The sequence below is a fragment of the Candoia aspera genome, chromosome 2 (genome assembly GCF_035149785.1).
Source record: "Candoia aspera isolate rCanAsp1 chromosome 2, rCanAsp1.hap2, whole genome shotgun sequence".
Classification (NCBI taxonomy): domain Eukaryota; kingdom Metazoa; phylum Chordata; class Lepidosauria; order Squamata; family Boidae; genus Candoia; species Candoia aspera.
In genome coordinates, this window is record NC_086154.1 from 46,281,805 (window position 1) to 46,297,104 (window position 15,300).

Sequence of the window (15,300 nt, forward strand, 5' to 3'; positions counted from 1 at the left end):
TTTTTTTTTCTGTTGAGGGCCTCACTTGTAGAGAGCCAATTTGGTGTAGTGGTTAAGGCATCAGGTTAGAAACCGGGAGACTGTGAGTTCAAGTCCCACCTTAGGTACGAAGTCAGCTGGGTGAGCTTGGGCCAGTCACTCTCTCTCAGCCCCAGGAAGCAGGCAATGGAAAACCACTTTCGAAAAACCTTGCCAAGAAAACTGCAGGGACTAGTCCAGTCAGCATTGAACGGAAGGAACGCGCGCACACAATTGGCTAGGAGCCACATGGTGGACCCAAAGGAACAACTTAATAAAGCCAGAGCCAAAAGTGAGGGATGATATTCATTCTCTTGCTGGCCATTCTCCTCTTAATCTTTCTGATCCATTTTTCCTCTTTCTCTAATTTTCTTTCCTCCTGATATTCTCTTCTGTCTTTCCCAGGCAGCAGACTGAATGGATGAAACAGAGTACTTAACAGAAGTCTGAACTGATCCTTTCTGGGAGCTTTGGAAATTAAGCCACATGCTATACAGTGTTAGGCTGAAGGCTCTATGTGGCCCTAGCACTGAAAGTTGCCCATGCTTCCTTGTAATACGGTGGAAGTATAGAGTCCAGCATACATGTTTTTCCGGACTGGGCTCACTTGCTTTCCATTTGATCCCACATATTCCTCCATCCTCTATTTCAGAATATTTAGCACTTCATGGAATGCATATCTCTAGCTGCTGAGTAAGGAGCTGAGACCATTTTAGCATGTCTAAAGTGGATCAGAAGAACTATCTAGACAGCATTGACAAATGACAGTGACTGCTACAGGACTCTTTTTTGCACAGGCTTTCTTTCTGGTTGAGTCATGCCAAGCAAAGCAGCAAGCAAAAGCAACGGTTGGTGGTGCTGATCTAATCAACATTAATTTTGGTGCCCACAGGGCCAGAACTCTGCTAGGCAGATGAATTCCCTTGGCAGTAGGTGTGGCCAGACACTGGGTGAGGTACTGGGAGAGTTGCCAGGGCTGTAAGCACCAGGATGGCTGCAGGCTGGGGTGAGGCAGTTCCAGGTGCAGCTTCTGACAAGCACATCACAACAAGTAGTAGATGGATATTCCAGGAGGGTTCACTTCCCCAAGTCTGGACTTTCTTGCCCAGCAAACCCTAAACTCTGGCAAAATCTACCTAGCTGCATACAGTAGTTACAGCGATGCTCAGGAGCAGTTTGGGCTGGGCACAAAGCTACCCTCTCCCCATCTCAATTTGTTCTTTTAAAAAGCTGCCTGACTACTCAGAGCAATCCTCAACAAACAAGAGCTGTTGCAGGACTGGAATGTGCAGGGTGATTGTCTCCCTCCCAGACAACATGCCCCATTCTGCTGAAGGACTTGCTTTTCTGCCAGAGTGGAAGCCAAGTATAACCTAAAGAAACATGGCAGTTCCTGTTCTCCCCTCACCCCACTAAATCAGGAGATGGAGAATTACTGATGGGGTTCAGGGGAAGCTGCAGCACCAGCCATGTACTTCCTGTTCCAGTTCAGCTCCAGTACTCCCTGAAGCAACTGGATTAGTCACTTTTTGAGTAGAGAATCTTTCTGATAGCCAGCACTTCTAACCCCAAAGTGTCATCCCTGTCAAGCTCTGCACTGACCTCTGGCCACGTAAGTGAGCCTGTAGCCTTGTAGGGCTTCGCTCAGATCAGCTGCCCAGGACAGCCTGAGGAAGAATGATCCCGTTTCCAACACCTGAAAATTTGTCACTCCAGACAGGATCTCTGTAAGGGAAGCAAAGAATTGGTGGGTAGGGGCCTCCACATTCTTCCCTCATGTGAGTCCCAGACTGATTGTGTTAAGAGAAAACTTATACTAATAGGAATCCATGGAGTCATTTTCACTTATGGTAAGATGAGCTTCATGAGCAGAATGGCAAAGCCATCTCCAGCCAGGCTCCCTTCAGAACTCTAGGAATATAGCTCCTGTACCCCAACCATTAGGCTGCCTGGAACAAATGAAAGCTGTAGCTCCAACTTTCTGGAGGGATCCTGGTTCCAAAAATCTGTATTGAAAGGTTATGCTGTCTACTCATTTGAAAATGACACAGGATAATGAAAAGGTTTTAGCTGTTACGAAAAGGGTATTACAGAACACTCTTTCTTCCCAACTTCAGAAAGTGGAAGCTCTAAAAATGGGTGCAGACAAGATACATGTGAGAAAAGGCAATCCTTAGGCACAAGGTCCAATGCTATATAGGCCTCTAAATTTCAGGCCCAGGACTTTGACTAATAGGACTTAAAATGGACCCCTAGTCAGTGCAGTGGTTTCAAAACACATATGAAGTGTTTCTTGGGGTCAGCTCAATAGCAGCATAAGCAGTGATATTCTAAAGTAGCCACATTGGGGAAAAATGTTCTGATGGGAATGGCGTACATTGTATGAAGAATTAATACATTACTTTTTAACATGAAATCACTTTTGAGCAAAGCACAATCCCTGATGACTTACATGGACCCATTCATCCAGGTTTCTTGACATGATACCTAAATAAAGACATCTCCAAAGGCAATATAATGTCATATAGGAATGTATCAGGCAGGTCCCCAGGGTGTGGACAAATGGAGCCAAACTCTAGGAAGAGAGGTAGTGAGTGCAAACCTGCCCTGTCCTTTGCATCTTGGAGGTTACTTGGGACTCCAGGGCCACAATTACCTCAAGGAAGAGAGCTTAAAATCCTGCATTACCAGGATTGCCCAGATCAAAATTCATGACAATCTCAGACTTATTATGCCTTTTATTTTCTCAGAAGATAGCCATCAACTTTTTCAAACAAAGATCTATTCACCAGCTCTCTGACTCTGCAATAAAAAAAACTGCAGCTTTGTTCTGGACTACAATATTACACAGAAACCACATAAGAGAATCTGTAAATTCTAAGTATTATACATGAAACGACTACACAGACATTTTGCACCCAGAGAACGCAAATGGCAGGCCTTCCCCAACCTGATGGTCTCCAACTGAGAATCATGGGAGTTTATGCCCAAGAAATATGGAAGGCACCAAATTCCAGAACAACTTTGGGAGGAATTTTAAAGAATTATCAGGAAATGTCAAAGAAGTTACAGAATCTCAGTGTATCAAAAGACAGGCTAATCACTAATTACTTGAAAGCTGGCTGGGTGACTTTGGGCCAGTCACTCTCTCTCAGCCAACTCACCTTTGTTGTTGTGGGGAGAATAGGAGGAGGAAGGAGTACTAGGTATGTTTGCTGCCTTGAGTTATTTATGAAAATAATAAAGGTGGGATAACAAATCTGGAAAAAAAAATACTCACGAGTCCGTCCTTTGCCAGAAACTGATTCTCCAACGCGGTTGGCATACTGAGCTATAATGGTAACCAGATAGTCTGTCCCACTTTTCAAGCCACGAAGTACAGTACTTGTCTCACCAGATCCCAAATTGACCTATTCAGTATCCAGAATGGATTTGTTATCACTCATTAATGGCTGCCACATCCAGTCACGTGTGAAAATAGCATCAGTATGAATTTACATTCTATTATTTCTGGAATTTTTCAAATAAAGTTTTTTAAGTGCTTGAGGAGGGACAAGTAGCACTTAACTCCTACCTCTGTACTATTTTCCTGGTATACTGTAAATTCTTCACTACTAAAGCCAATTAATTCTACTAAGAATAAATAAAGTACCCTTTTTCATAAATGCTTTATTCTTCATAAAAGCAAAAGATCCATATATTTTAATTCTTATTTACAATATTTACTAGAAGGATATAGGGGATGTTGAAGACTAAAAGAAAATACAGTGTGCTGAACCTCCTGTTTCGGCAAATAAAAAAAAATCACTTTACACGTCTTCTGTTTACCCCACATTCCTTGCAAATCATCTAACACATTTTATGTTCATCTTATACTACTTGCAAATCAAGTCACATGTTCACCTCACATTTCTTGCACTAAAGTACTGATCTCAATTTATTAGATGGAGCTATTGTTTCAATGGACTCTGCCAGAATAACAGAATGATTGAAGCAGGCCAACCCCATGCTTCATTGTAAGATTGAGAAAGATGGATGCACCTATTTACTAGAGCAGGAAAGCGAGGCATAAATCCTACACACACACACACACAAACCATTCCAGAACATAAACATGCAGTTATTATCTAAATTTTTCAACATACTACTTCCCAAGATAGTCTCTTCTGTTGTCTAATACTCATAATACACACACACACAATAAGAAAATGACAGATCTGTTATACAGCCAAAAGGACTTTTGAATAACTAAGAATTGGATGATGTTCAGAGGAATCTGATGGGGTAACTGTCTCAAGAAATAAACCACATTCTTAAAAAGATGAAGTAATGAGACAACGCCCTAAGAATGCAAGGAAAAGCAAAGAGGATACTGGACCTTTCATCCTCTTTTATACACAAAAATTCAATATTGTTATGTCAAATATAACAATGTGTGACAACTAAGTGATTGCAAAAGAGCACTCTGGATCATGGGCTCGTCTGAAAACAAACAGTTAGTTACTGTTTATGTTGTTTTAATTTGGAGGGGGAATGCCATTAATATAGCTGTTAGCATGATCTTGATAATGTACCCTCAACCCCTTTTCAGACCATTAAGGGCCTTATCCCTGCACTAGGTATGTGCATAATATTCTATTCCAGGAAATGTTCCCTCCAGAACACCACAAACCACTTCCTGTCCCAGAAGTTCTGGAAAACTGCTATATCAGCCCTAGAATAGGTTGACTGATGTGGTCCTGGAGATAAAATAGGACAATTTGGATGCCCCAGAAATGAACATTTTGCACATATGTATCCAGCACATTAAAACTGTCTTCCTGTTTTATAGCTGAATATAGCTAAATTTACTTCTGAGAAAACATGAATAGCATTGCACTGTAAGAAGCACTCACCTCCTGCCTCTCTGACATGATTTGTTGCCCCAGGCCAGTCAAAGGCACATATTGAATTTTATATCCAGTCACGGGACCATCAGCTGCTCTCCAACGGATCCTTAGCATGTCTGCTCCTTGTTCCACGAAGACCAGGTTGGAGGGACCGCTGTAGGCCTTTGCACCTTAGGAAGGAAAAAACAGAGGACAGCATAAATCAGGTTCCTTGTTGACACATATCATTCCAAACAGCTGTGGACATGGAAAGGAAAGGCTAAGCATTTTAGAAAAACTAAAAGGATCTGTCAAATGAAGAGCAACAGTGTTAACATCAATGGGTACTGGATACTGTAATGGAAGGATGGAATGCTATCCACTTGCTGGGTCAGGTAAAATCAACAATAAGATGAGGTCCATGGTCCTGACCTAAGCTTCCTCCAGAATTGTTTCCATGGAAACAGGAAAAGGGCAAAATTCAGACCTTCACTGGAGGGAAAGGCTTTAAATCTATGTAGCACTTCAAACCAAGCATCAAGGGCCTCCAAATCCTTTACCTATTGTCTGGAGGATGCCTCCTGTGCTGGCACACACCTTCCGTGACACCAGTGGCAGCAGGGATGCCAGGATTTTAAAATCAGTAACATAGAAGGAATAATCTTCTGTGGGTGTGGAAGCCACTCGGTCGAGTTCCTTCCGGTCTGCATTTTTGATACCTAAGTGAGGGAGAGAAAAAGGAAACCCCCTGCTTCAACTCCTGCCCTTCTAAACAACTGATTTAAACACATTTAAATTTAGTTTAAATGTAAACTGATTTAAACAAATGATTCTTGTGGTACTCAGTCTTTTTCACACTGGGAGCAACTCTCAGAAGAAACGGGGCTTTGATCACTAAGGCAAGTTTTGTCACTACTGTATTTAAACTGAGATTGGGAAACTGGCACCCTCGAGACATTTTGGATTTCACTGCCATCAGCCCCTGCCAACTTGACCGAAGGGAAGAAATGTGGGAACTTTAATCCAAAACATATGGAGGGCTCCTGAGTGTATAAACCTGATTTAACACTTGTAATTTGGAAAGATACTATAATCCTAGTTCCCTGGAAGGGGACATCCTTTGTATGCATTTCAAACCCCAACCTCTCTAGGTGGGGCTGAGAAAGACTCCAGCCTAAAGTCCTGAAGAACTGCTGAGCATCAGACCAGTTAAGCTCCTGCCAGTTCTGATCCTAGTTGCTTTTAATCCAAACAAGCAAAATTTCCATCACAGAAACCTTGGTAGAAAACAATAATAGTTGCTCCAAGATCTCTGGGGAGATATTTTTGTTCTCCCTCAAATAAAGCTTGGGCAGTACTGGGAGTCTTCTATGACCTTGCTAAGAAAAGTATGCTTCCACACATATATTTTACGCAAGCATCTGTAATCTGAAATCCATATTAGGACTATGCTTTTCTTAGGCCACATCAAATGCCAAAAATGCATGTAATTTTCTTGCCCTTGCCCTTGCCCTTTGAGATTTCTTCAGTGGGCAATATATTTAAAAAGGAAGTGGAAAGAGAGGAGAAAAGACATTATTAAAGATATTACAATAATGAAGTCTTCATAATCAGGGTGGTGAGATGGAATATCTTGCTTGATGAAGAAATGTGGAAATTTTGAAAGCCTGTACATGATTGTGACCTTTGAGTTGATTTAATAAAAGCATTGACCTTCTAGAGATTTTAGCATTTCTCCTGCCAAAATAGTACTTTGTGCATTCTGTATAACTGAAATTGATATATTCCCCTTTCTTGTTGAAGCACATCACTTGCATTGCTGGGGGAGCCAGGGATTTAATAATTTAATACTCTTTTTAGTTTTAAATTCTAATCTGGGAAAATATTTCTCTATGAAGAACAGTTTAAACAATGCACTAATAAACAATTAATTTAAATAACAATTAGCTTTACTGCTGCATTATAGTTGTGCAACTGAATTCTCAGTTTGCAAGTGCAGACTTCCCCAGGCTTACCTGAGGCATAAGCAAAATCTGTGAGAGGGGAGGGTTTCCAGGATTAATAAACCTAGAGGGCCCATCCCATGCCTGCAATGTTCCCAATCTCACCTAGCCCTAATCTGGCAAGTAAGAACTGGTATATGCATTTCACATACCACCCATCCAATACTTTTTTCTTTTAGCAAACAGTCAACAACAAGGGGAAGGGGAGATGGTAGGAACTAGTGGCTGATATGGAGGGAGAAAGTCCCATTAAATTTGTCGTTGTTTGCTTTCCATCCTACACTGCAGGATCACTCACCTACAGCAAAGATTTTAATGCCTTGATTCTTCAGCTTTAGGGCCGTCTGCTCAACCTCATCCTGAGACTTTCCATCAGTAATGAGGATACAGATCTGAAGGGAAAAGAAAATGTAGTAATAAGTCACACAAATGTCTAAACAAAGAAGTCAAGCTCAGTTCTTCTTTCTGAAGAACACAACAGCTCAATGAGTCTGTGTCCTCAGCCTGCCCAGGTACAGCTTGATGTCTGAGGCAGAATTAAAGGTCAGGACTGCTAAATGTGCTTCTGGGAAGTGCCATAAAATGCAACACATACCCTTACTTCAGAACACCAATAAGAGTTATTAATTAATTTTGGTACATTAACAATATGTAGTGTTTATATGTCTCTTATGGGGCGTTTTGCCTACATTAGCATGATGAAGCTAGAATAGGACAGATATTGCTCATACAGCACTTAAACTTCAAAAATATTGGCCAGCTTACAGGAAACAACAGGTAATACTTCTGCTGAAAAACATAACTTTCCAATATTACAAAAGACCAAAAATGGCTGAGTTGAGAAAACCTGTAAGCTTATGCCCATGACTCTCTGGCCATTCCCTTCTCTTTCTGATATAGCAGAAGAAGTTCTCACAGTACCTTTGGAACATTAGGCCGGACCTGACTGGTCCCAAATAAGTTATCAGCTACATAACGAAGACCTGCTCCTGTGCGAGTATTCCCACCCTTGAAGGCCATCTCCCGGAGAGCCCTCATCACTTCTGTTCCATTGAGAAAGTCAGAGAATTTGAACTCAGTCCTGGGATCAAAATGAAATTAAAGGTAATTAAGCAGAAGCAAGAGCAGAAATCACACTATTACTTGAGAGTCCATCAGTTGAGAGGCTGTATTTCCCAGGATACTGCTCCATAATCAATTTTTTTTTGTCATCAAATAGTGTTTTTTAAAAAGATCATCTCAGTCTCTTTGGCAGCTTTTCAATGTTATAAATATAATACTTGGCTCCTCTAGCAAGTAACAGGCAGTCATGTCATGAATGCAGCTTATGAGTACATATTCTTGAGACTCATGTACTTTAGAGTGAACATGAGTCTCAAGAATATGCACAAGTTATCTATCTATCTATCTATCCATCCATCCACCCACCCACCCATCTCTTTTGTGCTCAGCCTGCAGTGTTTAACAAGTTACTCAATGCCCAGCTTCTAATCAACTCTGCAAATAGAGTAAAGAAAGGGGATCAATAATTTTCTTTCTCTTGAGGATGGCAGGCTGGCTATCTTGAGGATCATACTTCAGGAACAGTTACAAGAGTTTTAATCACAAACGAAACCACTTTAAAGTTCTTCATGTATGACAACTCAGTCTTCCCCAGACCAGTATCCTCCAGGTGCTTTAAGCTTCAATTCCCAGACTGCATGGCACCAGTCTGGGAGAAGCCAGTCTATCTAATCCATTGAACATCATATTCCCAACTGTGGTCACCTAGAAGACACTACACACAGGACATGAAGGCAGACTGTTTGACCCCAGCATCTAGTATTTAGTGCAGTGTTTCTCAATCTTGGCAACTTGAAGATGAGTGGACTTCAACTCCCAGAATTCCTCAGGATTCTGGGAGTTGAAGTCCACACGTCTTCATGTTGCCAAGGTTGAGAAACACCGATTTAGTGAAATCATGTCTTGGGATATAGCAGTCCCATTTAATTATCCAAGCCAGTAACAAATCTGTTCTCCAAGAATTTGTCGTAAGTAATAGACTGGGACTCACCTGGGGTCATCACTGTACTGCACAGCCGCATAACGCACCCCATTCGCACCCACCACATTGATAAAAGGAACAACCAGTCCTTCCATGAAGGATCGGATCATGTGGAAATTTCCCCTGCCAATGCTAGAGGATCCATCCACCAGGAATACAATGTCAGCCAGGTACACGTTGGTGCAGATCACTGCAAGGCAACCAACAACTGGTCAGAAGGCTTACCTTCATCAGTGGATCCCCTCCATCTATTTATATTGCAAGGCAAAAGTACAGCAGGAGCTGGGCTTAGTCTACACACAGTTATATATGGAGTGACAGCTCTTATCAGAAATCTTTCAGGGAAATATTGTGTATAGTCAGGCTGGTATTATATTTTTTACTGTCATTTTCAGCCATGCCCAAAGGAGGCAGGAACACATGGTCAGATCAGTCAGGGGTCCTTTTTGCTGGGAGTCACTTCAGCTCTTTACACACATCACATTTCCTTGGCTTTGAGTGATTAGAAAATAGTAATTAGAAATAACAGTGATTAGAAAATACTATTAGAAAATAGTAGCTTAAGCCTTTAGTCCCATAGAGCCTGACTGAACCATTTCTGTTCAAAAAGTTCTACAGTTTCTTTATACTTCATACATCAGGATTTTAACTTCAGGACTCAAAACTATGTTTGACCCTACAGACCTGATGCCTCTGCTGTTGTCAGGCAGCTACCAATCCCATTGGCAGCGTACTTGTGCAAGAGAACTTTGCAGACTTGGCCTCTCTCCTGAGTATGTAGGCTAACTAACTCTGGAGAAGTTGGCCAATTCAATACTAAAAGAAAGACTTAGGGACATCGATCACCAAAATGATATTTCTAATGCTCTCGAATTCTATCACCAAATTCGAGATAGCCATAAACCCTCTACTGCAGGGTATCTATAGAATCTCTCCTTAAGTAAATATAGATGGGCCTTTTCCAGACCCCTCTTTGATGCCCTCCCCTCAGCAGTGCTGGCAGGAAGATTTCATGGGACTCCTTTTTCACGGAGAGTTTGCCCTTGTGGATCCAGGGAGACAGAAACTCTTGCCCATGTCCTCATACGGTGTCCTTTTTATGATGCCCCAAGAAGTGCTCTGATCTGCCCAATTATTTCTAGATCTGTGGGTCATACCGATAGATTTTACATTTCTTTTTAAGGGATGCTGATTTCTCACTTACACCCCTGGTGGCCAAATATTTTTATCAAGCTATACAGTTACGCAAAATTTTTAACTAGATATATCGTTTTACTATTTTATTGTTTTCTTTTCTTCTGACAATGAAATGGTGAATTAAACCAATTTTCTTTTTCTTTTTATTGTAAAGGCTGGTCAAAGACCATAATAAAATATTACATTACATTACATTACATCAAGTCCATAATTTGACCAGTTTGTGCACAGATATTCAGCAATGCCTTTCTCCCATTGCCAGCTGCAGAGGAGAGTTGTGGGCCTGGCTTTAAAACAATCCCCAAATCTCTTCGTTAGAGCAAATAAATCAATCCTTAGAACTTCAGTGAAGTTACAGGAGTTCAGTTTCCACAAGGAGGAAAAATAAATCAAGTTATGGACTTCTTCCCCTTGCATACTAACGAAGAAAGAAAATGGATAAATATGAGTATGCAAAAACACAACTGAAACCAAGATGGAGACTACAGACAGTTTGCCAAGGGTACTTTATACCATGATTCAGTTTGGAAGTAGTGAGCTCACAACAAAGCCTTGGCAAAAAAATGATTAAAAAGTCACTAATAACAAGGGTCCATTCTCAATTCAGAGACCCTACACCAGGAACGCATAATTTTTTTTTTCTATTGGGAGCTGCATTCCTTCAGAGGAAATCCCTTCACAAGACCACATGTTGGGTACAGCTAAAGCTAGGAGTGAATGGGAACCGCTAGACTTTCTCACAGACCCTCTTTTCTCTCTTCCAAGCAGCAGGTTGCAAGGAAGGGAGGGAAAACTTTTATCAGGGCTTTTGAAATTAGGTCAGGAGTACAGGATTCCCATCCCTAACTTACCCCAAACCTCCCCTAGGCAGTCAAAGCAATTATTAGTATTAAGCCACAATCTGAACTAGAAAATTTGTTATATTGAGGAGAAAAAATATCAGTTCTCCTTTCCTCTCATTGCAGAGCTGCTGCAAAACTATGATAAAGAATTCCTTGTGAACCAGGTATCTTCTGTCAAAGCCAATTTTTTTACAGTATAGGAAGGTGCTTTCTAGCACAGAAAGCTGTGAAACGTAAACCTGGCCATGTTCGCATACTTGAACTGTCATCCCCTGTAGTTTCTGGGGGCTTCCAAACGAACTCCAGTACCTATCACTGCTCTCCTACTACACTGGGTATGCTAGAAGTGAAATAACAACATATGGGGCTCTGGGTGGCTCTCCAAGATGTCAAGCGGAGTGTTCACAAATCCTTCTCTCCAAGGTTCTTCTAACAGAGGAACAGCTTACCTGAGCTTTCCTGAGCTTCCTGCTATAACTCCTATCCCTTTTCTAGCCAACATGGTGGCTGAACTGGGTGCAAAAGACAGAAATTGGAGTTCTAATCTGTAAGGCTGCCATGCAGCCTTAAATTAACCAAGACTCACCTCTCTCCCTTTTTTGAGCCATGATTTGTACCGAAGCAAACAGTATAGCATGGAGTGCTGTGAGGAACAGCATTTCTCCTCTCATTGTGGGAGTCTGAAACAAAGAATAAGAGATGGAACCATGTTCAGTTCTTTAGACTGGGAGGCAAGAACAGAATGAGTTTGTCATGAGCAGTATTATCCTAGTCCCCACCCCAGGACCACAGACAGGTGGCAAAATGGAAGTTGACAGTCCTTGCTTATTTAATTACTTTCTTTACATCTCATCATTTCTCTGGAAGCTCAAATAGACCTCCTCTAATTTTATGACGTTTGGTTAATCATGGTCAGGCAGATACTACTGACTGCAAAGTCCTTCAGAGTATTCACTGCGGTCCATTTATTAATGGGAAAAATAGGGCAGTACCACCCCCCAGTAAAGAATAGAGCATTGAACAGTCATATACTACCATCAGTTATACACCAGCCTTTTTCAAATCAGTAGCCTTCAAAAGTTTAGGACTGCAATCCCCATCAACTCCAGCCAGCATACCCGAAAAATGTTCAGGAATGATAGAAATTATAATGCAAAATACCGGGGAAACATGAAGTTGAGGAAGGCTGCTGTGCTGTTTAGTAACTTGCTAATGGAAGAAAGGAGATGGCTACAAGACCACAACTGTGAAAAAAGGATGAAGATGGCAGCTACACAGAAATATGCCTTAGTTAAAATGCCTACTTTCTCCTGGGAAATTCACAAACATGAGAATTTAGTTTCCACCTGCACATTGGGGAGGAACAATCAAGCTGCTATTAGTCCATATGCATTTAGAAATTGGTTCCACCTGTTTTTCACATTAATCCTGTTTAAGCCAAATATTGGTATTTAAATAAATATATTTTATTAGAAATATACAGATCTAAATATATTTCATTCAAAAAGGTCCACTTTAAAATGTGTTGGTTAGCTGGGAACTGTATTGCAAAATCCAGACAAGGCTGAAATCCAAAGAAGAATGATAAAAGTATCTTCCGTTCCAGGCATTAATCTTGCAGGTGCTTATCAGATCAGTTCATTGTGGAATTTTCAATGTTTGAATTCCTAAAGCATTTATACCTCTTCATTAATTATTCACACAAGCATACACCCACACTTGCACATAATAAATGATACTTGATCCTTTTGGATTAATTAATTTGGAAGCTCCAGATATAGCAGATAACAGTTTGTAAACCCAGCCATGGTGGTTGGCTTTACATATAACACTAAATCATGTGATTTCTTGGGCTAGGCTTAACATATGTGTGAACCTGGCCATTGTGGTTATAAACCATGGCTTATAGCTCAGCATAATGTGTAAATCAAGTCACTATAATCTATTTCATGCATTCTGCTATTCCAGTTTGCATATTATAGCTTATCAAATAAACCATTTTTTACTTGCTGACAACTTTCTTCAGAGAGTGGGGGAAGGAACAGGAGGTTAAGCTGTCTTTCAATTGGTATTATACAAGTGGAAAGCCTTAGCCGACAAAACAGAATACCCATGGTTAAACAAATCATTGTTTAGCAAATGGATGAACCCAGAACCATCACTTATACAAGCCTCTATTATGGGTCAAACCAGATGATTAACTGAGAGAGGAAGAAATCCATCCTACTGGAAACAAAAGCTTCTCCTTAATCATCTAGATACTTAGTGGTTAGATCATACCTGCATACATATTTTCCCTTTGTAATGATCTCCTTACTTAAAAAACAACAACAAACAGAAATTTTTCCTTTTTTAAAAAAATATGCAAAAATCTTGGCTTGGTTTCATCTATTTCTCAATAACAGACTGCATTCCAGTGAAATAGAAACTTTTCAAAATAAATAGCACAAGTCATTTAAATGTATACTGTATAGGACACTTAAATATTCATCATTCTTATAATTTAAGTCCAGACTCTACCTGAATTTTTCATGTGGCATTATCTCTCAACCTGAAATAACAGAAATAATAATGAACTACCTCACTGGATCATTCTGCTAGAGAAATAACTAATAATAAGATAGTAACAGTAACAACAGTCATTTGTTGGTGACACTTTTTAAAGGTCTGACCAAATCAGCCTTGTCTGATCTTGATCGATGAGACTAAATCCAAATATGTGTACCTGGAAGGACAGACAAAAGTTTGCTTTTCCACCCCTCCCTTTGTAACCAGCTCTCCCAAACCCTGGTGGGTGTCAAAGGCCCGCTATGTAAAATGACTGCAGCATGGAGGGGGGTTAGGCAGAAAGAGAATGGAGAAAGTCAGAAACTTCTGTGCTGTGCTAGCAGACAATTTCTCCATCCTATTGCCATGTTTTCCCTTTCAGTCCTCTATACAACAGTCTACTTCACATGACAACAGAACTATCATAAAGCAATCAGTTCAGATAATCTTATTTCAGCAGTGAAAGTATTAAGTTTATTTTACAGATCCTAAACTAGTCCAATTAACAATACCACTTCATCCCACAGAAACCAGAAATGCAGGTCAGGTGATCACTTGTGGTAAGGTAACTATTCTCATGCTTCTAATAAATAGGGGAGGCAGTGTGATGAAAGCTATTCCTTTGGTGTGATTGTTGACTTCAGACAACCAGACTTCCATGCAGCTGCTCTGGATATGCAAGCAGCTTTTGTACACTGACACCCAGGCTGCACTGGGTAGCTGGATCTGTTCTTTCTCAGATGGGAAAGTAGAAAGAACTTTAAAAATAGTTAGCTGGATCATGCCTGTAACCACTCTACCTCTAGGGAAACATAGGTGAAACACGACAGAAAGGAATGATGAATATAACTGGGGTGAAATGGTCAGAAAGAAATTTAATCCATTAAAAGGCCACCTCTGGAATGACTGATTTAGAGTGTAGTGGTAATGTATTGTTACTTTCATAATGTAAACATCCTAGCCACTTAGATCTTTGCATCATCTGCCTTCTAGAGTTTGTCCTGTCTCTTTATAGCATGCAGCTCCTTAGGTTAAAGCAAGGAATTCACAGGAAAGGGCATGTCAAAAGCATTCTCTCTATTTTAGAGCAAGATCAGGGTTTTAACAGAGTGACAGAGTTGGTAGAGCAATGTGTGAATCAGGTCATTAAATGTATCTGTACATTTTCTCATATAGTACTACTAGCAGCTTTGGGGAAACAGAGAAATCTGCATTGAGTAATTGGCCAAACAGCAAATGGTAAGCAGTCTGCAGCCTGTAGGTGTTCCCTCCAAGTATCCCTAGATTATGCCACTGAAATGTAGCAGAATGGCCTTTACCCCCTTAAAAATAAGGGTGGAAACCAGAGTAGGATATCTCTGAAAGGCAAAGTTCCCCAATTTCCACTCTTTAACTTCTCCAAATCCTCCCCCAAATCTGAATTTGTACCATAGTGCTTACTGTAAGTAAAGGTAAAGGTTTCCCTTGACAGTAAGTCCAGTCCTGTCCGACTCTAGGGGGCGGTGCTCATCTCCGTTTCAAAGCCGAAGAGCCAGCGTTTGTCCATAGACGCTTCCGTGGTCATGTGGCTGGCATGACTAAACAGAACGCTGTTACTTACTGTACCAGATTATAAATGCAATATTTACTGCATGCATGCAACACTTGCTTGCCCAGAAAACTGGATATGCAATATATACTTCATGCATATAAGATATATTGTATTTCAGTTGGGGATTTCAGTGAAAATAAATAATTATGCAAGTTGCCACATGTGCACAGAAAAGAAATGAGTTCACAAA

At 40.7% G+C, this 15,300-nt stretch overlaps 1 protein-coding gene across 1 annotated transcript in view; it reads right to left on the reverse strand.

Moving 5' to 3' along the window:
* LOC134489971 (collagen alpha-1(VII) chain-like) overlaps positions 1 to 11,580 on the reverse strand; it is a 50,827-nt gene extending 39,247 nt beyond the window's left edge. The window contains exons 1-8 of the mRNA XM_063292848.1: positions 11,559 to 11,580; positions 8,943 to 9,123; positions 7,811 to 7,970; positions 7,188 to 7,281; positions 5,447 to 5,605; positions 4,914 to 5,077; positions 3,299 to 3,428; positions 1,621 to 1,743 (exon numbers count right to left, since the gene is read on the reverse strand). Of these exons, the coding sequence (XP_063148918.1) occupies positions 1,621 to 1,743; positions 3,299 to 3,428; positions 4,914 to 5,077; positions 5,447 to 5,605; positions 7,188 to 7,281; positions 7,811 to 7,970; positions 8,943 to 9,123; positions 11,559 to 11,580 (1,033 nt within the window). The remainder of the gene's footprint in view (positions 1 to 1,620; positions 1,744 to 3,298; positions 3,429 to 4,913; positions 5,078 to 5,446; positions 5,606 to 7,187; positions 7,282 to 7,810; positions 7,971 to 8,942; positions 9,124 to 11,558) is intronic.
* Between the last annotated feature and the right edge of the window lie 3,720 nt (positions 11,581 to 15,300).